Here is a 24,063-nt window from a genome sequence, read left to right on the forward strand (position 1 = left end):
ATTTTGTCGAGGGATAACTCTCGGCAGAGTCTCGGATTACGTTTCGTCGGAAGGCGTGGCAAAACCGAGTAATGTTACTCGCGCGCGAGTCGCTCATCGCAATCGAGCGTGGTACGCGAGCGTAATGAGCCCGCTGGTATCGCGTTTCCCGCGGGTTTCGGCGGCTTGAGACGTAACGTTCAGCGCTTAATTGCCTTGCCACCTCCGCGATCGGGCGTTTTACCGTTTGTTCGCGACCTGACCGCGCGGGCCCGGTAATTTACTGTCGATCGGTTCGCTTCGTAGCGATATCGCGCCGGTTACCGGCCGTGTGATTAACGTCCGATCGCTTAAACGACTCGAATATACGACGTCCCGCACCAGTAGCCGACGATTAATTCCCTCGAGAAAATTAAAATCACAAAGTTGCGTTTGTCTCGCTCCTTTTCGTGCTTTTGTTCGTTTATGTGTGTGCGTGTGCGTGTGTGCGTGTGTGTATGTGTGCTTGTTCGTCGCGCTTGCAGATCAAATTCATTAACGGTAAATTAGAGGACAAGCCGTTCCGCACCAGGAATTCAGTTAGCGTCGAGTATATCTTTTGGATATTTACAAGGTACATATGTCACGGACTCTCTCTCTCGAGTGTACATATTTGACCATGTCATTTGAGTCGGTCATCACCGGTGATTTCGTTAATACGAAATGTTGAATGACGCTTGGTCACTGCTTCGTCTCTTTTTTTTTTATTTCAATAAAAGTACTTGAGAGGGAGGAGGGTCATATAAATTAGCAGTTAAGTCAATTAATATAATAAATACGAAAGATATGTTAAACGTAAGAAAATTTCATTTAAACGATCAAGAGATCGTTCAGCATCTTTTAATTCTCGTACGTTGGAATGTTCTAATCGTATCTCGATTGTATCGCAATTTCCCGTCTTCTCGCGATTAGGCATCTCTTGCACGGTCTCCGAGAACGGGCAGGGATCCTCTTCGACGATCTACCGACCCGCGGCCGAATTCTTGCCGTTCATTTCCTCGATCACGAGCGAGAAAAGAATGCGATTTGACGATCGTTTTCGTGCGGCCGTAACTCACGCGCGAGTGATTATAGTTATTTCATAGATACCTTTGCACGACGCTTATTAACGCTGAATCGCCGAGGCACGAATAGAAGTCGATCGGTATCCGTCCGATCCAGATGCCGATCGTTATCCGACACGGCTTTTCGAGCCCTCCATTTACGTGGGGGCCTCCCCTCTTAACCCGCTCGCGGGTTAGAAATTAAACGGACACTTTCATTAACCGTGGCTTTAAACTGCATTTAGATCAAGGGGGGGCGAGGGAAGGGACGGGGAGGAGGAAAAGGAAGGGTTATATAATGCGAGATTTAGCGTTCCGTTAGGTATCCGAACGCGCCATTTCAGAGTCATTGAAGTTGTAAGCTTTGCTGGAAAACATTTTATAAATTCTCAATGACTCTCAATTATAAATTCTCAATTATAAATTCTTTCTGCGAGCGTGAGCGGAAACAAAAACGAATTCATAAGTTTGTTAATTCACTAACATCCGCGTGTCTTTCGCACTCAATTTTTTGCATTGAACGAGCACGTATTACGTTAGTTTTTAACAAGTTTTTTAATTTCCATAAACTTAGTTACGCGCATCGCGTGACTTTAAAGCATAGACTTTAAAGCAAATTATATACATTTTTTTATTGCAAAGTATCTTTGAATTTAGCTTTATAGAATTTCGAATTCTTTTACACAATGAAAGTACGCACAAAAATAAAGAGAGCAAAGAGGGATTTCTATAGGTATGAAAAAATTTTTTTTAATTTTTAAAAGTTTGTAATGTGTACAAAACTTTTTTTACTATTAGCATAAAATCGTCCATGGCTTTCCTCATTTTTGTACGTATTTTAATTACGTAAAAAAATTTTTAATCCCACGAAGTCAATTCAAAGATATTTTCTTAAGATATTACCGTGAGAAAAAAAGATTCTTTTTTGTCCTCGTTATGGGTATCTCACATCCATTTTTTTAATAATTTAAAGTAATTAAAAGAATGTATAAAATTTTGTGAACGTACTTTCAAGTATCTGTACTTTTTTGGGAACAAAATAAAATGTATAATTTAATTACCTTTGGAACTTCGAAAATGAATATTCAATGAGTTGGATACAGAATACCCATGTCGAGGACTCAAGGATCAAAGTACTCGCTTTAATTGTTACGATAGCTGTTTGTTCGTGCCGTTCGTTCGTCGATACACAAAGGTAATCATCGAAAGACGGAGCATGAAGCAAACTTGATAACCCCTTCTTAAATTCGTAACTGTCGTCGACATGCAAGTCGCGTGGAGTCTTTTTTTAAACGGCGCCTCTCGATCCTCTAAATGCGTACGCGTGTCGTTAACGGCCAAGTAAATGGATTTGTGTTCTCCTGATTAACAGGCGGTGCGCGTGTCCCGTCCCGGAGGTGAGACGAGACGAGGTGAGACGAGGCAAGGCGAAGGGAGAGACGAGACGAAATTACCGGAGGATCGCGACGCACGCAGGACGTCTCCGTCGGCAGGACGATGCGCATCGTCGTGATCGCGAGTGTCGTTCTTACCGGTACCCTCGTATATACGTAGACACGTAGAGCGCGAGTGAAAAATTACTGAAGGAAGAGAAAAGTGAAGAAGAGCGGGAAGAAAGAAAAAAGAAGAAAAAAAACGGAAGAACCAAGTAGGAAGGGGGAGGAAGAGAGAAAGAGAGAGAGAGAGTGTGTGTGCATCGCAACGCGTGTGAAATGGATGGTACGCCAAAGAAAATCGAAGCAGTACTAATATATGGATGCCCATGGGTGGAACTTGGCCGAAATGTGCCAGCGCTACCATCACGCTATACCGGCGGCACCGGCGACGCAGAATTCCTCGCCAGCTAGGGATCCCTCGGCTGCCATCGCGCAAGGCCTGTCAACCGCTGCTCTCATCGATCAAGCCAGTCCGTCTTATTCGCACTACACGTAAGTCCATTTCTGTCTTCTCCTTTTTCTCCCTCTCATATTTATTTCATGAATATCCGCACACCGGCGGCGGTGTAATAAATTTGACGAGCGAGCCATCGGATCGGATCGCACCTTCGTTAGGCGAGTTCTCACTTTCGTGGACTTGGCTTTCCACGACGTCGCGTCGTCGAAATACAATAAAATACGTCGTCGAGAGCCCAAACGGGGACCAAGCCCGCATTTCGGCGGTTCGGGACACGCGTGGTGGACACGGATGGTCTCACATACGTGGTACACGTATGCACACATATCACGGAGCTTATCGGGCGAAGGCGAGGGTGAGGGAGAGAGAGAGAGAGAGAGAGAGAGGGGGATGAGCGGGCCGCCCGGGCCCCGTTCTCAATTGTATCGTATATATTAATAACGATACGGCGAATTAGGGATAAGTATACGTACCACACGGTCAGGACCCCCGTAATCCTGTTATTAGCGCGGCGATTAGGGGAAGATGATCCCCAGGCAAATTGCAGGGGCGGGTACCGCGCGTGTTTGGTTAACATAATCGCCAATCGCCTATCGCCAATCCGCGCGAGTCCCTCGGAAACGAGCGGGCCGATATATGCGAGGCGACGACAACAACGACGACGACGACGACGATGACGACGACGACGATGACGATGACGGTGGAGTGCGGACGTGCGTTTCTCTCAACCACCCCCTCACTGCAGGGATCGATGCGCACGCGCGAGCGTCGTTTCCCTCCTTTCTAAATTTCCTTACCTGCCCTCCCCCGCGCGTGCGCGCGCGTCCCCTTCGGGACGTCAGTGTGCTGGAAATCTATTAAATTGCAGTTTACGCTCGAGATTCAATGTTTCACTATCATTACGTCGTACTGCAAAGGCAAAGAGGATAAAAGGTGGCTCTCACTCTCTTTCTCTTCTTTCTCTCCTCTTCTTTGGGACTGCTAAGGAGGAGGTTGGGAAAATAGCATGCGCGCTGCCGCGGTCGCGGCATGCGTTTCTAACGTATCGTATAATTTCAGCTATTTCTTATCTCGTTTGCCCGCAGTCTTATTTGCTTGTACCCTCTTACGATGCACTCGCGGTGGAAACCTGCGAGAATTTCGCCTTTTAACATTCGTCGTTCTTCAATTGCGCGTTTGCGAAACGCGACGGGGTCAAGCACGACACGAAGGATGCAAAATGTGAAAGGAAGGCAAAAAAAGATTCGTTGCGAGTTGCTTCTTTAATCCATTGAGATCACTAGGGGTCCAAAAGACCCCAACTTTAAGGATACACAGACCATTCAAAATCGAATCTTCTATGAAACTAATTTTCATAGCTATCTTGAGAATACACTTCTAAATTTTTGTTCCATTATCTCAAAAATTAAAAATTTTATGAATATTTTTGTAAAAAAAGTCAAATTTTGCAGTTTTTTTATTTGAATTTTTTTATTATGTTAAATAATAATTAAAAAAAATTATTGGATAATAAAGAGCAGATCTCAAGGTACGTCCAGTAAAATTTTTGCGACGAAATATCAAAAAGCTGGCAAATGGCGACTGAGTTTGTGCAGGGGAGTCCAATGGACCTCATGTGACCGTTACGTTATTATTTGGAAGTGTGACCTCAACGGGTTAAAATAATATTTATTTCTCAAAAGGATATTTTTTAATTTGGACTTGAAATTTATTAATATAATACGTCGAATACGCGCGTCGCGGCCAAAAATTTTGTGTCAAAAGATGTGTCTTTCGTCGTCTTCCTCCGACGACGAAAATCAGTTCTATTAACGTAGTTCCGCCCGGTTCCCATCCGTTGCTCCCAGCCGTCGCACGGATCGCGTACCACGTCACGTTATTTCATACGAACGCACGCACGCACGTACATTAGATGTTCCTGCAAGTTTTTTTTTTGCGCAAAACCTCGACGAAAGTCTTATAAGTCCGAAAACTTTTCTATACACGACAATCTATTCGCGTGAGCTTTCGTCAATCGAGGTTTCTCTTCGTAGAACATGAATTTAATTCTCTATTGAATTTAAATAACGTTCTCAAGCGTTTTTTTTTTTGTAATACGTTGTTCGAGAGAACAAATAACAATAACGATACATAATCACTTGCTAATTGATTTTCATATTTATGACGCTGAATGAAAGTTTTCAATCGAATGCGAGAACTCAAGATTGATAAATTATTCTCTTGACCACTTACCTCACTTGCTTCCTTTTAAATATTCTCTTTATTCAAAGTAACGATATTAGTCGTCAATTTTTAATATCTAAATAGAGGAAGGATGGGGGTGGGATATCATTATGTTTTTTTAAAATTAATTTACAATAAATAAATATTAAGTTGACACAATTCTCATCAACATCAGTTTGTTAACCGTAGAGTTGTATTAATCGCCAATCTGTTCAAAATTTAAGCACAATTCACTTATTGATTTATAAGTTACTTAAGTTTTTGTTTACGGTGGCTCATAGAATTTAAATTCTACGAAATATCATTGGTATCTCACGACCCTTTCCCGTCTTTCCTCTATTTTTTCCGCGATTCGTCACAGATCTCCGCGTAAATTACGCGGTCGTACAATGAGAGCTAATATCGTGATGGACGCGACGTGGTTGCGCCGATCGAGCCGGTCGATCGAGCCGGAGCAGGCTCAATTTGCAAACATCGATTATATCGACGAAACGTCAATAATTCCGTGAACGATACGCTACTCCACACCACGGCAAGTGTGTACGCAACGTCGGTTTTTCTCGGTACTCGCGGCCTGGAAATACCTAAACGTCGCGGACTCTTCGAAAATTGTCGCTGTTCTCTTTCTCGTTCGACTCGCAGCGTCGCCGTCGTTGTCGTCTCGGATTTCCCACTCCTGTTTCGAGCGGGGGTTATTTCCAACGTTTTTGTTCCGGCGCGTCTGAATGCGAAATCGTTAAGAAGCGGTTACGACGGAGCGGTGACGTCGCGCTTGACCCCTGACGTGAGATGCGTGTGTGTCACCACGACAACCTTGCAATCCCTGCGATTGCGGTGACTCAGATCGGTGAGTTGACGATTGAGCAATGACTGGCAGTTAATTACGGATTAACATTAGTTATAGTTATTTTGAGAGCGTATACAAAATGCAATGCACGGCACGCAGGAGAAGACGCGCGCGCGTGACGTCGCCGCGTGAGCGCGTTCCGTTCTTGCGCGATGCACCGTCTGCTGTCTAGCTACAATCGTTCATCTGTATTATTTAATTAAGCCATACCAGTTCGAATCCATTACGCGCGAGAAAAGGAACGCCGGGGTTCCGTTTTAAATGCCATCGCCATTGTTTCCACGATGTCTGTAGCGAATACAAAAGGAAAAGAGAGAAAGAGAGAGATCACAGAGATAAATGGGTTCATATTTGCATTATAGACGTAACGGAGGTGGCGAACTTGAACGGTCGGGGTCCTTTGGATTTCGCAGATTATCGCCGCGGTACGTCAACGATTTAATTACGCGCTCGCCCGCCCGCGCGTAATTTTGGCACGCACGCACGCACGCACGCACGTCGGTCATAAACCCATAGTGCGTCAAACGTAATGGCAGGACGTATCGATGAATCGAGGCTCATTTGCAGCCACGTAAAATTTGCATCGTTGCAAACAATGGCCGCGCGGATTAGCGAATTAAGGCGGCGGGCGATAAGTGTCGCAGTATGACAAATGCCGGATATTGCTTCCTGCGAGCGCGCGCGCGCGCTTCGTTAAAGAAACATTTCGTATGATAATTTCACGCGCCTGGCATTCTACGTCACGCCGCGGATATAATTAAGTAAAATCGGCGTCGCGTCACGTCATTGATTCATTACCGAAATCACATCGACCTCGCGGTCGCGGGAAGACGCACGATCGTCGGCCGGCCGGAAGGGTGGGAGGGAGTTTCGCTTATCAAAGCTCGCCTCTCGTCGAATCGGAGAAATACTCGTGGGATTTTTATGAACCGTTACGTGCCACGAGAGTTCGCCACGACACACAAGTTCCGCAATTAACGCAACCGTATACCGCGCGGGCTCGAGCACAGGCGGCGCGCCGCACACACATACACACACACACACACACACACACACACACACACACACACACACACACACACGCGCGCCTCTCTTGCCTCCTCTCGCTCGTCCTCGCACAGTTAGCCTGGGAATTTTTCGTCGCTCGACGGTATATCTCCGGTGGTATCGCGCGCGCGGACACCTCTTCCCGTGAGGTGCCGTGTAGAAATCTTCGATTCTTCCTTACTCGGTCGCAGGAAGTCGTACGTAATGGCTCCGCCGTTGGCTCTCGGAGGTCAGAGAAGGGTATAACCGGCGGGCGGACGAACGAACGGACGTACGGACGGACGGACGGACTTGGTGGCGTCTCCGTTCCGCAGCCTTAAACAACCCGTAAAGGTTTCGGGGATGCGCTTTCTTCGTTCTCAAATCTGAAACGCGCCGGAGCGTTAGTAGTGCAGAGGTGAGCGGCTGGGGTCGTCACTTCCGCTTACCAACCGAACCGCATTGGGCATTCGATTTGAAAGTTTAATCAGGGGCTTATATAAAATTACAGTCCTCGCGAGCGAGCGAGAACGAGGACGCCAAGAATTTCGCCGCTCACGATTCACCGATAGATCGATATGGATTTACAAGCTTTATTTTTTTTTTCATCTCTCCATCTTTGATTCTTGTCATTCTTATTAATGTCGATGATGGAGAATTCAAAATTCTCGATCGCTCCCACTCTCCCGCGTCGCAATCGATTCGCGCGGCGCGCGTGATCGGCGCCAAGCCACGCCACGGCGCGTGCATTTCGCGTGCAAATCGCGGCGCGAATACAGATCGATTCCCACCCACGCGCGTCATTTCGCCGCTTTTATGCGAGTGCACACACCGCGCGCGCGCGCCTCGTCGAGCAATGCGGCAAGGGTGTGTTCGATCGGCGCGATTATTTGAATAAAAATGCGTCGCCGGTATATAAAATTCATTGCCGGTTTCGAAAGCTTTCTCTCCCTGCTCCTCTCCTCGAAACTCTCCTCCCCCCCCCCTTAGGAGAATAATTTAACCGCGGAACAAGTGTGTCGTCGACGAGGAGAATGACGAAGGGAACGACGAGCTCGCGCTGCGTGCCGAACCGTGGACGAACAACACCGCAGCTTTTCCCTCCTTCGCGGAGGCGAAGGAGAGGAGCCGCGGCGGAGATTCATGAGGCTCAACGGACATGCCGATTTAGGGGATCGCCGGCGCTGCGCCGCCGATGCGCCGGTGCGCGGCTGTTGTTCTTTGTCTCCCTGCTCGGCCGACTTTGACGTGCGTGCGGCGCGGCGTGTCTGCAGGTCGCGGCCCGGCGCGCGGCGGAGAACCTCTCGAGCTGCTATTTGTAACGCGCGCTCTGGCCGGCGCGACCGACGCGTCGGCGTGTGGAAGGATAACCCGCGTCGCTTTTCCTTGACACGCATTGTCAAAGCGGAGTCAAGAGTGCAGCTCTCCGGCAGAGCGGCACTCGTAGGTGCCGATCTCGATCTCGATCTCGATCTCGATCTCGATCTCGAGGAGAAGCGGAGAGCGACTCTCCTTCCATCGTTCGATTAAACGGTTACATGCGCGTTTTGCCACGGGTAGTAAACATCGCGCACGTACGCGGTAACTGCAACACGCCCCGATGCATCTCGCAACGTATCGCGTAAATTAACGCGATCGCCGCAAATTCTCCATTAATAGCCATCATATTGGCGCGCGATCATATTGACGCGCGACGATGACTATATATGCGAGAGCTGATTCCGCGAAGCGAGGCCGCGACACCATGCAAGTTTGACAAAGGACGCGACGACGGACGCCCGTCGTCGTCGATGTATCAGCGTCCGGCGATGACGCCTGGCGAATTAATATTTTCGAAACGACGCCGCGCTCATTGCATTCGCGGTTGGAGACTGCTTCCTCTACTCCTGGTGCAGTCACCCCGACATGAATCATTAAAGAAACAATGCTGAAGGCAGTGGCGTATCTATCATACGCGTGGGTGGCGCAGCTGCGCCGACGCCGACGAAACCCGGGGGAATCCTGACCGCGGCTCTTAATGGCTTTTAATTTCGTATCGTACCTGTCTCTGCCGTCGCGTCGCCGTGAGTACGGGCTCGCTTGCGAAGGATATACCAGCCACAACTACTGTCGAAAACGCCAACATTTTTTTTCTTTTCTTTTCCATCGGCATGGAAAACGTTGGATTACGTTAGAATCCTCAACGTCGCCGCTTAAAACAATGGAATGAGTCCATACGTATGAATACACTCAGTTAAATTCGCAATGTCGAATTCTTCTGACTTGAGTTATTTTTTATTATTCTTACAAGTCACCATTGCTCCAACTTAATATATCGTCAATTTAAATGAAAAACAAGTTAACTCTCAGCTGACACACTATATTGGATTCGATATTTTGTCACACAAGAGTGTGCGTCACCCAATCGTTTTCAATTGCATATGTCTCGATACCTAATGCATAGAATTTGGACAATTTTTTCTTTAATCGATACGCCAGGAGGTCAAGAAGAAGACTAAATAAGTGCGAAAATCGAGAAGTTGAATACATTCGAAATATTCAAAAGAGAAGGAGCAAACGATTTATGAATGCCAAACATTTTTGTAAAATAATCCGGGTGTACGACACCCAGTGTGTCAGTAGAAGGTTAACTATAAAAATATTAAAATTGATTTAAATTTAATTTTATATTTACTAGGTGCATACGTTGATACGGACACTACTTGATTTGAAACTAAAGGATTAAAAAACGAAATGTTATTATTTAACTCGAGGAATTTGTTTACATTTGATTCTATAATATTTAACGGTGCACGTTTGATTTCGCTTCGTTCCAAAGTTACAACCATTCTCTCATTTTCTATTCATACTTGTTCACCTCCTTGTGGAAGATTCGCAACCTAAGGACCTATCATGTTCCAAGCTTGCAATCTTCTTCAACTCGTTATCCTTTTGTCACTTCCAGGTGTTGCTCGGAAACGCTGAAAATCCTGCTTAACGGAGTTCGTTGTCAATGAACCGTAAATAACAGATTTCAAATGATCGCGCACCGTAAAAAGAGCCAACGGGTTCATGCGCGGTTAATGGGATCCGCGAGACCTGTTCGTTTGTTAGGAAATCGTCCATCCGAGAAATATCGCTGAAACACGAATCTCGTCTTACAACGCGGAAATGAGGCGGAGATCGAACGTGCGGAAACTTGATTCTTTTTTTTTTTAATTGTAGAATCTACGCCCACGTAATAGTTCACTTTGAGAGCGTTTAAATCCATTTGTCTCGGAAAATGCCACCCGAAAAAAAGTGTCCTCGCGTAAATCTCAATCTATTTAATCGCGCCATAAAACCGCGTTCTCCTCGGTAAGCCGTGATTCGTATCGGGTCGTACCCGATACACGATATACTTCGATGTACGTCGAAGCGAGCCGCCCGCGCCGCCGGTTTTATCAGCGACGGAACGTGACTCTTTCTCTCTTTCCCTCTATCATTCTCCTTCTTGGACTATGTGTTTCTTCCTACCGATATAGAGGGTGTACAAAAACGCGCGCGCTTAACCGACGTGAGGTTTATTGAATGAAAATGCCGGTACGTTTCCCTTGTTATTTTTATTTATTTATTTTTTTTCGACCGACGTTTGTCGCAGCATCTCGCCGAATGAAACAATGGCCATTATATGGAACACTCGCGCGCGAGTATCGCGCACACATTCGCGGAAGATCGTACGTGTGCGTTACGTGTGTCGCAGCGCGATGTTTGCCTAGGACACAACCGGTGTGTACGTATATCTGCGAAAATATGTGTTCGCGAGCACTCGTGCAGGCGCGCGCTCGCTCGTTCGCTCGCGCGACAGACAGCTGTTCGTACTATTATACCCGGCGCACGGTCGCATAATGCCTTAAGGACAATCGTGGGAATTCCATTAAGTGGCCTTGAATGGTTCATTCATGTCGATCAACTCTTTTCCTAACGGAACGGTTGACAGATCAATCGGCCGCTCGGGCACGAGAGCGACCCACGGGATTTCATTCGCTCGTTTGCTCGAGAGATCGAGAGAAACGCCGGAGTCAATTACTACTGGGCGCAGCCTCGTGATACCGCGATCGAAGGAACACGGGAGTCTTCATCGTCGTCCATCCGGGAATGTTAGTGCCGGTACGAATCGATCGGATTCCCTGGCACCTCGACCGCCGCGGCATATCGCGCTTTATTTCTCGGCGAATCGCAATTGCATTCGATTGCACTCGTACGCGAACGCACCGTCTCGCGCTTTTCCGTCGTCGAACGATCAATAAACGATCACCGGATCGCGAACGCTGTTGGTGTCCGCGCTGAGAAAAAAAAAAATTGTTCAACAACTAAAATATTTAGATTGATACGTTCATAATTGTAAGTATTATTGAGTTAGTTTAATTAATTCTGAATTAAAAAATGTTAATGGTTGACATGAATGAACTATACCTCTTTTTATGCAAATAAATAATTGTTAAATGAACCCATTGTTTAATTGAACGTATCTAAATATTTTAATTTATTTCAATTTATCAATGAATTTGTTTGTAGTGCGTTGTACCATTCGATTTGGCTCGGTATATGTCGAGCGTCGCATCTGTGAAAATTGCAGCGGATGCATCTCAAAAATGACTGTGTCGAGTAGAAAAAGCAGCTTCGCAACTGTCGTAAGATTGGTTCTTGTCCTTAGTTTCTCTTGGATCTAATGTATAAATTATCATACATCAATGATTTAAAAATTATACCAATTATATTAAAGAATCTTACGATAATTGCAAAGCTGTTTTTTCTGCTGAACGCAGCCATTAACAGACGAATGTCAGACGACATTATCTCAATAAAATGCAATTATGTAAATTTAACAAAGTGGCGCAACAGCAATTGTAATTTTATCTGTCCTAGAAAAATATACTCTGATCGAAACGATGAAGCACCGTGCAAAAAGCAAGGAATATTATTTTATTAAAAATGTTACGACAAAAAAGCAATAACATCACTCATTTACTGCGACTAAAAAATTGTAATTTTTTTAATTGTTTGCAAAGAAAAGAGATAAAAATCATCACATTTAAAAATAATTTTACGAAATTTTAATAATTTAAACTGGAAAATTTTATTTTTTGAATCATTATGTCATCGTTGTTGCAAATGAAAGATGTCATGAAAAGATTACACTGTTAAAAATGTCATGAAATTTAATGTATACGTTTAAGTTGCACATTAAATTTAATGCACATAAAATTGAACGTGTCAATAAGTGAAAATTTTGACAACATTAAATTTTTATTAAATGTCTTTTAATGTACCTGCTTGAAATTTGCTTCCGTTACATTTCATTATTAATTCTGCTGCCGATCTTTAACAGTGTAGAGTCAAGATCGAATAACAAACGCATGCAAGGTAGATAAATTATTCGAGGTGAAAGATAGGGAAATACAACTGGACGCTTTCGACTTTTTCAGGATGCTGGACAATTATGACAGGGGTGAGATGACACCACCACCGGCGGTGAGCGGTTACGGCGGCTCGCCCGGGCTCCTGGCACTCCATTCCTCGCTTTATGCCACTCCCACGTCGAGGGCCTACGACATCGACTCCGGCATCGACGGCAACGACAGCTCCATGCCCATCGACACCCAAATCATCTCGGTACGGCGGCGTTTCGATCCAATTTCGGATTCTGTATAGTCTGTCGCTCTCGAAATAGATCCGCGTGCCTCGGTTGCACACGCTACGTACATTCTCGCGCGACCGCCGTTCGTTATAAACACACCCACGTTCACGACACACGCGCAATACGACTATTCGGGTACGAACGCGTGGAGTACAAAGTCGAACCGCGTTCGCGCGCGCGCGCGCGCGCCACGCGGAACAATGGCAGCCCCGGAGGGAATGATAGCGAAATATCGTATGTTCGACGCGAACGCGATCGGCTCATTAATCCCACGTCTTGTCGTTAGTTGTCACTCGGCGTCTTAACGACGCGGTGGTCATGGCGCGCCACCGCCGCCGCCGCCGCCGTCGCGTCGTTCGCCGAATAAATTAACTACCTTGTACGTATTTCGACCGATGACCTCTCTTCGCGTATTATAGAATTCGCGCGAGGATAATTTCGCGTCGTTTCCTGAAACCAGATACCGAGCATGCTGAGCGGGCCGGCGCAGCAGCGGCTCGAGGACATGCCCTGGCTGGCCTCCGGCCCGTCGCTGGAGTACCAACCGGGCATCTCGCCGATTCCCGCGGGAGTGAAGATGTGCCATCCCGGCGGCACCGCCCAGAGGAGCCTCAAGGAGCAACGGATACGTCGCCCGATGAACGCCTTCATGGTCTGGGCGAAGGTCGAGCGCAAGAAATTGGCCGACGAGAATCCCGATCTCCACAACGCCGATCTCAGCAAGATGCTCGGTGAGTGCGCATGAGATATCTCTTCCTCTATGTTCCCCCTTCCGCTCCTAGAGCGAGGCATTAGCGGAAGGTTCATCGTTGCTCATCGCGACGATCGACGTCCGTCGGTTAATCTTCCAACGTGATTGCACTCGCGTGATCGACGAGGCATCGTACGCGAATGTGAGCTAAAAGAATATTGCTGCAAGCCTTTAGAAACTTTTGCTCATTTACACGTATTAATTGTCCGAGAAGTCTGCCTCGATCTATTAATAAGTTGTTGTAAAGAGAATAAACGCTACTTGTTTCTCAGCGAGGAATAGATTCTCATGATTTACGGCTCTGGAAATACATCTGCTTTTGAAGACGAGCCGCTGATACATTCAGTTTTCTGTTAAATAGACCGGCCGATTTATTAAAAAAACATTGTATCTTTTAAAATGCAATTAAGGCGCATCGGGGTTACCTCGTTATAGGAAAATTGTCTATCGCCGGATACGGCGAGAGGCCGCGGCACGAGATTACGGTTTCGTCTCTTGGAAGTACGCGTACGCGGAAACAATGTTGTGTGATGCTGTTCGCGGGAAAAGGCGCTTTTCCGCCGGGAAACCGACTCTGGGAATAAGAAAGCAGGAAAAAAAAATCTTCCACGCGGCGCGGTGCGTTATCATTAAATTAATTGCAGGCGTCGGGCGAAAATGTAGAATTAATTCAATTACGCATTAGAGCCGAAGCTGGAATCTTCAACGAGACGAGGAGAAAGGTGAGAGCTCTCTCTCTCTCTCTCTCTCTCTCTCTCTCTCTCTCTCTCTCTTCCCGACGATCACAGCCGAATGAGGGAAAAAAATAAGTACTCGTTGCTCGTTAGCGCGGTCGTCTTTTGCCACCAAATCGCAGAGTCGGCCACCGGCGAATGCAATTCGCGATCTCGTCTCGCTCGTATCGCGACTCACGTGCGCGATTGGGATAGGGAAATCGTATTCTCTTATCGCGCCGCGCCACGCCGCGCTACTCCGCGTTCGCGAGAGAATCTGGCTTCGATTGTTACGTTATCGCGCAACGTTTTTTTCAAATCTCGACGTAATACAGACGTTCGGCGGACGCGTCAGGAAGACGCTCGTGAATCGTCGATTTCACGAAAGCCAGAAAGCTTTTGCGGACGGTCTTGCGGTTCTTCGTTTTCCTTATCTCTCTCTCTTTTGGTCTTTCTCTCCTTGACGTGTCTCCCTGGTGTTAAAACCGAGAGCCCATCATCCGGTACCTAACGATCTGTCAGCGCTGATCGGCGCTCTCTCTCTTTCTCTCTCTCTTTCTCGCACGCGTTATCGTGGGCAGTACACCTTGAATTATCGGCAATTGGCATCCGCAACGTTATTGGCATTTGAACGATCGAGCGGCCGTCGTGCAGAAAATTGTAAACTTCTCCTCCACCTACCTGCCTTTACCTCACTTGTTGCCCATTTTCAGCGCCCCGCGCGAAGCGTACGTAGTGTGTTTACAGTCTCGCGCGCGCACGCGCGTGTCTGCGTGCGTGCGTGCACACGTGCTCTCCCTCCCTCCCTCCTTCCCTCTCTACTCCTCAGATCGCGTCCTTTTCTCTTTTCTACCTCACCACTCTCTCTTTGTCTCCCCGTCCCTCTCGCGTCTCGCGCCGACGAGCAAACCCGTAAATCACCAATCTACCCCCTCCGCTCTCCCCCCGTGCTTCTCTTCTCCTCTTCCCCTCTACCGCGCTCCGATAACCGGCGCGGAGTAAGGAAAGCTCCGTCGAGTTTATCGATCAGACATTAGGTGATCGGCGCGATGTTATTGGCATGACGCGGCTCCGATTACTATGCAAGCCGGGTCTTTCGCCGCCCCCACTCTTTCCCTCCATCTTCTTTTTTTTTTCTCTCCAGACATCCTACATATTCATGCGCGTGCTATGTGTCGATCCGTTCGTCCGTCCGTCCATCCATCCCGTCTATCCATACGTACGTCCGTTAGCCCGTCCATCCGCGCGCGGAACACACGCGCGTGCAGCGGAGCGCGCGCGTGCGAGCGTGTTTTGCGTCGGCGTACGCACACGCGTACACACGACCGTATATACCTTGGACGTACGCGCACAAGCGCGCGAACGTGTACACGTACGCAGCGTCCGATCGCACGTCGTTGTCGCCCTGTCGGTGTCGGAGCACGCAGCGCACGATATACGCCGATGGGGGCCGTGTGGGCACCTTATATCCGGTGACACGCGTGCCCGCGCATCTTTATTAATCGCTCGCCCCGACCACCGTTAGGCCGCGTCGCGTCGCCTTCGGGATCTGTCAGCGTTAGAAATTAATGCGATCGCGCTCATCAAATCGGTCTTCGACATCCTGGCCGATCATCGCGCCTCATCGTCGTCGTCGTCGTCGTCGTCGTCGTCGTCGTCGTTAATTCCGTCGTTAATTAGCGGAACGGCGGCGGAGATGGTTTATCCGTGAGATCGGCTTCGCGCGGTACCATCCTCTCGTACGTACACGGTGCACAAATGCCGCGCGCGACGCCACTGCACCGTGTCGCGGGACCACCTACGACAAATGTGGCAGCCCGCAAATAATACGGAGCGTGTGTTGTACCACCGGCGACAGCGCCGGAGATACAGGCCTCTAACTGCCAACGCGGTATCGTTGTTTAGTGCCTCCGATTACTTCCCTCCCTCCCCTACCGGCGACACGCGTATATATGGGATGTCATCTCGAGAGTGAGAGAAAGAGAGAGGGGGGAGGGGGGGATCGTTAGACATAAATGCACGAGGCGACAACGGGCTGTTTCGAAATGCTGAACGGTGAAAATCGGAGGATCTTGGCTCGAGTGAGTCCTGGAGGCGTAAACGGTTAACGAAATCTAACTTCTTGTTTCGTTTTTTCGTGGCGGAAATCCGATCACCAATAAAAACCAACAATCTATGCGAATAGTCGAGAGTCTTGTCAACGGGACCATATTCTAAATCGAAGAGACCACGGTCCAAGAACGAGAGGGACACTCTGTATATTCTCCGCCGCGGCAGGAGGATACGCTCGTCCTCTCGTAAAATACCGAACCGCCTTCCGTTTGCGGCCCTTAAACGACGGATCGGCGTGTACAGTATCTCACTATAATGGTGCTCGCCGCGGAAGGGCCGATAACGTCGACCTCGTTGGTCGATTTAAGGGACGGTGCGCCGATTGAAAATTATTGGCCGCGCGGGTATACCGGCCGTTTCACGCGTCGTTACTCTCTCCGAAACTTCGATAATCGCACATTTTTCAACTGAAGCAGAAACGTAAATTACATTGCTAATCAAGAATTTATTAAAGATGCGTGGAACATTTCTCAAAACATAAAAAGAAAATTACAGATTATTTTATATTGCATTTGAAAATAGTAGAGAAAATTTGGCAGTGATTTTCTACCTGGATAAAAAGTTATTTCAATAAGAGGCAGACATATGCTCTATAATTAATAATGAAACAAGAAATGATGAGAGACGTAGAAATTTTGTTTTATTATATTTAAGTACTTGAAACTTTGTAGGGACCGTATGTCCGATACATCCACTTAATTTTGATGCTAACATCTTTACAATCCTCCCCCTTTATTCTGAAAACTGTGAAAAATTTATTGCGAAAAATATTACCTCAGCTCGAATCCTCCTGCATTCCGTGCGGGGGTGTCTCAGCAAGTTCGATCACCGAGTCACTTGGCAACATTTATCGCAATAATAATAATGTCAAATGAGCGTCAATTTCATCCGAAGTTAAAACCTCCGCAAGGACGACATCGATCGTACTTAACGAAATCGCGTTGGTGTCGTCCAGGCGCTAAAACGTCCAACATCTCGCATACAAATATATTATTGGGATAATAAAACGTAATAAGCCGTGCCAGGCCGCGGTGACCTTTCGGATCGCCGCGAGGTGGGATAGATCGGGGAAAGATTGGCAGCCGATTGAAATTAAATAGACGCGCGCGCTCGGTGGAAGTGCGTAAGAACTCGGTCTGAACACTGAGGGAAAGGCCCACTTTTCTTCGCGTACGTACAATACGTACATATACATATCACTCTCCCGATGCCCCATCCTCCCTTCTTCCTCGCCACCTCCCTGCGTTCCGCTTCCCCTCGTCTCCCTCTCTCTCTCTCTCTCTCTTTCTTTCTCTCGGTCGGCTCGGTCGAACAATAGCACCTCGGCTGCACGGTGGATGAACTTCTGAGGCTGGAATCGGCTCTGCCCACTCTGTAAATTGCGTTTTTGTAAAAATATTCATAGAGGAGAGAGAGAGAAGAGAGGTCGGGCCGATCTCTAAAGCGGCAGCCTACATCCTGCTGCACGGCTAAATGCAGCGTGGATATATAGGTCTCGATCGCTGATACGCCATTGTACGGAAAAATGGATCATCGAGCGAGATTTCGACACGGCGAACACGGTGGGATGAATAACGTGGAAACTTTACGCACGGAGAGAATATCGTAGCATCGATCACGTAAACACAACTCCTTTTATACTGAGGAAAAGGTTCATAAAAATTTATTCTCGGGATATAAATTTATTTTCACTGAGATAAATCTTTATTCAAATACGAAATCAAACATACATACTTCCTAATAAATAAATCAATAGATAAAAATGAAATATATATTTTTCAGAAATTATGTATCACAGAAAGAAAAATTTTCGCTGTTACAGCTAACTATGGTTTGCTAAGACTGCGTTTGCTGTCGTAACTATAAATTTATCAACTAGAGCAAAACGATTTGCTGTTGCTCCTATATTAAAGTGGCAAAACATGCATGTCTATCAGAATCAAATCGTATAGCAACAGTAAAAATAGTTATTGGAGCTAACCGATATGTCGGTGACACGTACAGAAAAAAAAAAAATTAATATCAAATCAACAATTCATTGTTACATATATGTAAGTAAAAATATGAAATCTTCTTGAAAGAATTTAAACTGACTTGGAATAATCTTAAACTGACACAATTTGCTTACATGAAGAAAATTTTTTTCCTCATGTAAGAAAATTATGTCTGTTTAAGATTATAATTTTTTCCAAGAAGATTTTATATTCTTTCTATGAAACAATGAATTGTTGATTTGATATTAATTTTTTTTTTGTGTGTATACGCGCAGTTTTTAGCTACGACAACTACTTTTTTCTCCGTGATCCTATTATCACAATAAAAAATTTTTATACGTAATAAATATCGAGAAAAACATCGCAAGTAACATTTGCTTGCTAATATTTCGACTTTATTTCGCAGTGCAATTTTTAGTGTAAATTTTTCTACGAATCCCGTCCCGCAAACATATGAGAACTTATGCGCGTTGACCGCGAATGGTTCGCGTTATCGAATCGTTTACGATTTCGTTTCTCTCGTCTCATATTCAGGATGAAAATTTACACAGAGATTTTCTTTTTTTCATCTTTTAATTCAATTTGATAATGAAGCTGGATTCTGCGCCTTCAATTAAAGTTGTTTATCCTTGTTTTGCCATCTTCTTAGTTTCTCTCCTCTTCTCTCTTCCGCGGCCGTGCACTCGGCCCGCGCGGCGGCGGCGGCGGCGGAGGAGAGAGACTTGTTCGTTTTTCTACGGCGATGCTCGATTAATCCGAGACAAGATCGGCCTCTCGTACGATCACGAAACTCATTTGTTTCTCCATACCGTCCGTGCACGCGCGCGCATTAGTAAACTCGTTTCGATCGGGCGCATTTAAACCGCCACCATCATCATCAATCTGGCAATCATCGACTAGTAAAGTTGTTCGGCGATCGGCTCGATCGCGCAAATCGGTTTAGCGCAGGTCGGCACTCGGCGTCCCTCGTCCGCCCGCGTTACGTTGCGAGAGGCATTTAAAAAAATTGGCGCGTAATCGTGGTTGTATACACTTCTCTCGGGCATCCGCCGACCAGGGTTGGCGATGTTGCACCCGTTGTTAAATCTCTCCGAGCGAAACCTCTTTATGCACGTACGTTCGTAACGTTCGCCTCCGATCGATCGTACGTACCGACAAAAGTCTCTCTCTCTCTCTCTCTCTCTCTCTCTCTCGTACGAAGGGCATTACGCACGGATGGGAGGGAAGCGACTCTTCTCTCCTCTCCTCTAGCCGTAGTAGGCGAAGCAACGTAACGAACCGCGAGACAAGATCGGGACCAATAATTGCGCATACATATAAAATGAGGCCGGGCGAGGGGAGCCTCGTCGAAGGAGGAACGGACGTGGTGTGTATGTACCCTGTGTGAAACGCGCGCGTATATGTGCTCGTGAATATTAATGCTAGTAACGATAATAATACTTTAACGAGCGCGGCAAGACGTCTCGCGCGAGACAGGAGGAAACTCGCGATTCCTTTTTCCTCGAAATTCTTGAAATTTTGGCGACGACGGGTTTCGTCGCGTTTCACGCGCGTCACCCTGTATCCTCTCATCGTGCGCCGTCTACATTGTGCCCGTACACGTATACGATCGCGCGTACATATGTATCCGTCTGCGAGAAGGACGAAGGAACCGACGGGTTGGCTAAGCTAAAGCAATAATAAGCCATAAGCGCGGTCTCTGCATAGAATGCCGGGTAATGAGGTGGAGTCGAGAGCGGAGTCTGGCCGCACCCTTACCTTACCTTCCGACGACGCGCTTACACGATCGACCCACCTATCCTCGACGACGACGACGACGACGACGACGACGACGACGACGAAGAAGATGATGAAGATGAAGACCGAGTCTAGCCTCGCTGGCTTTCGCGAAGAGATAGAAATAAATTATTATATTTATGAAAATACACACGTGCTGGGGACGGGCGAGGGGGCGGATAAAGAAAGGAGGGAGGGAGGGAGGAGGAAGCCCTCGAGCGTGGACGGGCTCGTCGGCCGATTCATCCCGCGACTCGGACTTTTGTCCCTCTCTCGTGATCTCCAACGTGGATCGTCCGCACCACGCCTATACGGGTCGGATGGGAAAGAGGAGAAAAAAGAGAAGGGAAAAAAGAACGACAGATGGAGTGATATGATAATTCACGCGACGACGCTCGCGCGTCGCGATGTACCTTGCTCGCGACGTACCTCGAGTGATTTACAAGTGGTACGACGAGCGTGGGCGAATTTGATTGGAAAGCGCGCGAGAGAGCTTCGTTTTTCTTCCCGTTGTCGCCGCGCGCCTGCACGCGACGACGACGACGAGAGATCGCGAGAGAATTAGCGAGACTTATGACTGCGAGAATTAGAATCCGAATTCGTACGCGGAACTCACCTGCGCGGAAATTACGCGGAACCGTTCGCCGCGAGATTTCTCACGACGATTTCTCGCTCGTCCCGCAAAGTTCGGCTCGCGAGGCTCACGAGGCTCATGACGACGCGACGGCGTCGCGTCGTCGCGTATCCCTTCGTGAAGCGGAAATGTTTCTTTCGCGGTTTCGTGACGCGTGTCTGAAGAACAAGGCGCGACTAACGCGCCGCTTTTTCCGGTTGATTCTTCACGGAGGAAATCCGAGACGGACGTTGAAACGTCGGTCTCCCTCTCGCTCTCTTTCCCTTTTCCCTGGCCTCTTTCTGAATCCTTTCGTCTCTCTAGGTTACACGGAAAGTGCGGAAAGCGAGCGCGGGAGAGAGCGGAATGACGAGTCTCTCTCGGATCTCTTCGTCACTTTACGCCCTTCCGAGAGTTTCGAGAGATCGCTTATTCAGATCGCGCGCCTGACGTCGCACACGACGATTACTCGCGACAGGTAAATTTTCCCTCGTGCCGCAAAGGGAAGGTTTTCTTTCGCGCTCGAAGTACGACTCGTCCACGTGGTCGCTATTCGAGTCAGTACGCATTCTCGTCGCGTCACGAGCGAGACGAGTCTGAATGGGGCCAGCATCACCGTGCGCGATGCCTACCTACCACGATGAGCTTGCCCGACGTCTTTGTTCTGGCAAGTGTGGACAATTGTCACGATACAGACATCATTATTAGAGGGGCGACGTCGTCGTAACTTTTCCGAGGCTTCTATGTACGCATCGATCGAACGACTGATTGTGTCGCGTCTCCTGCCTCTCTGTCGATTGGCCGCCCGAATCGCCTCGTCGAATTGGGGGAAAACGGTTTCGAGCGGATCATAACGGACCCCTCCCAGGATTGCGGCGCAGTGTGCCGCATCGACGCCTCCCGCTGCATCCGTACACACAGGTGAAGGCGCGCGTCGGTGTGTGGTGTGTGTATGTGTGTGTGAATGCACGCGTCGGTGGGCGAGGGCGCACACCAGCGCCGAGGGAGATGAGATACATCACGGGACGGGAGACGTATTATTAATGGTGACAGTGGGCGACCCAGGTTGGGCGGGGTACGCGCGCGCGATGCGCGATGCGCGGTCCCACCGAGATGTGGGCCTCGCTCTCCGGCCTTTCTTCCTCTCCTCGCCTCCTCCTCGACCCTCCTCGTTTCTCCTCGCATCGCGTCGTTGCACACGCATCGTACGTCTATCTGCGACGCCGCCGCCTCGCGATTCTTCACGCATTTTATTTCGCATTTCCTGAATGTCGAATTTCAAGAACGACACTTCGGTCGCGACGCGCTTTTTCCTCGAGCGAAGGTCGTCGCTCAAGCGCGAGTTCGATGCTGTACGACCTGTACGAAGAAGACTCTATCGCGAGGAACGTTACGTCGCGTCGCGTCGCGTCGATTCGATACCAAGGCTTTACTGAGAATCCATATGTAATTAAAGCCGGCGATACCAGGTATGGAGAATTAAGCGGGCGCTAACTAACTCCTCGACGAGGATCGATCGGTCGGCTTATATTCTAAATGCCGCGTGCGAGCGGTTTCTCGCTCGATTCTGAAAATGTCACGCGCCAGTCCGCGCGCTCGCGTCTGGCACCGTCCGCAACCATAACGAAATTCCGCAAGTGCCTGCTGTGGGCAGCGAGAACGAGAGAACGAGAGAAAGAAAGCGAGAGAGATGAATGGCGAGGTTTAATCGCCGATCGCCAAGTGAATTACCGACGGGCGCGTGCGTAAATCACCGCGGAATCGTTAATTAGGCGGTAGAACGAACGAGCTTTCTGGAAAATGTCAACGGACGCTGTGGGGACGTCGCCGCCGCGCTGCCGCGAAAACGGGACGCGGTTCTTGCGCGACACTCACGCGAGACTCTCGATTCAGGGGACCTTTCGACACGCGCGCGATTTCGCTCGCCGCGCGATGCACTCTCGCAATTTGTCGCGATGCCCGACTGGCTAATTTATAATCTCCTCGCTAAGATGGAACTGCGTGAGTCGATAGAAATCGCGAAATGGAAAGCCTATTAGCATCGAACGTTCTTACAAAATATCCGCGTTCGCCGTCTACGCGCGCAGTTTAGAGAGACTTACGAATGCCGAGATGATTTCGTCAGCAGTTGTACACCACTTATCACGTACACCTTTATTTTTGTAAACTCGCGATGCTAAAAATCTTTAACAATGCCAGCATATAACAGACATTTTCATAATAATATATAATTTTTCGATGATACCGGCTAGGGTCTATTACGACTATTTAAGAGGGTCGCGCGTTGTTTCTCCAGTGATGTAAGAGGTACACGTATTTTAAAACAAGATATAGTTACACTTTGAAGGAAAATGTAACTAGGTACAGATACTAATGAATAACTACATTCACTCTCATGTATTTTTTAAATAAATGTCACTACATGATAAATATAATATAAATGTTTGTAATACATACATTATTTTAATTTTCTTCATTTTATTGTGCGTTTTAAATATTTTTTTTTTTTTTTACATTTTAAAACTATTATCGAATAACCGATTAAAATTTGTCCCCGGACAAACTTATCGTACTGATGTCGAAGAAGATAAAACTGTGTTATACAATTTAAATATTTCAAAAATTTATTCAAAGATTTTTTATTCCTTAGATTTATCATTCAAGTATTTTAATAATTCTAATAATAAATACTGGTGAAGAGGACTCTTTATTACCCCATTTTAATATTTTCAATATCGTTCTTCTTCAGCGTAGTACCGAAGGGATCTTTTATGTATGTATCTGAAATGTTATTCTAGATAAGATACAAAGTAGAATGTAACTGGTTTCAGTTGTCGTTACTGAATCAAGAAAGATAATTAGTTACATAAGCAGACACGAAATATAGTTGGATACTTAACGTCCTCCCCGACGAGCGACGCACCTAATTCGGCAGCCTGCTTTTGCTCGAAACATCGAAATTAATGAAGTCGTCCGACCGGGCCGCGGCCTAAGCGCAGTAAATTAGAGGTACACGCCAACCATTAGAATACTTAACGAGGACATCACGGTGGGACGCAGCGTGCGCGGGTGTGATGATGAATCACCGCCAGGGATAACTCGCCGCTCGCGCGCGCCCAAGAATATTAAATTAAGTGTACTTATTGTTAGCCGAAAACCTCATTCGTGTCCCCTTTAGCGGGTAGTCCTCTTTCTTTTTCCTTTTCGTGCGAGGCGTCGTTGAAGAGCGTCCGGCGAGGGAGAACATCGTCGGGCGACAAAAGCGTTCTCCTCTTTCGCGAGAATCCTTTCTTTCCTTCCCTTTTCTCTTTCTCTCTGCAGCTCTTCGCTTCCCGCTCGCCGCAGAAGCGTTCTCGAGAGTATCTGAGAACGCTGTCGCGACTGCTTTTATTATG

At 47.4% G+C, this 24,063-nt stretch overlaps 1 protein-coding gene across 7 annotated transcripts in view; it reads left to right on the plus strand.

Annotated features, from left to right (window-relative positions):
* Positions 1-24,063, plus strand: part of LOC105199114 (putative transcription factor SOX-15) — a 54,080-nt gene that overhangs the window by 22,995 nt on the left and 7,022 nt on the right. For 4 of the 7 annotated variants that reach the window (XM_026133040.2, XM_026133043.2, XM_026133042.2 and 1 more), the window contains 3 exons: positions 2,434-2,989; positions 12,498-12,684; positions 13,170-13,440. In XM_026133040.2, the coding sequence (XP_025988825.1) occupies positions 2,814-2,989; positions 12,498-12,684; positions 13,170-13,440 (634 nt within the window). In that variant the 5' untranslated portion in view covers positions 2,434-2,813. Of the gene's footprint in view, positions 1-437; positions 593-2,433; positions 2,990-12,497; positions 12,685-12,709; positions 13,089-13,169; positions 13,441-24,063 lie in introns of those variants that run through there. The other 3 variants (XM_039446208.1, XM_039446209.1, XM_039446210.1) reach the window with 3 other exon arrangements.

The sequence above is a fragment of the Solenopsis invicta genome, chromosome 2 (genome assembly GCF_016802725.1).
Source record: "Solenopsis invicta isolate M01_SB chromosome 2, UNIL_Sinv_3.0, whole genome shotgun sequence".
Taxonomy (NCBI): Eukaryota; Metazoa; Arthropoda; class Insecta; order Hymenoptera; family Formicidae; genus Solenopsis; species Solenopsis invicta.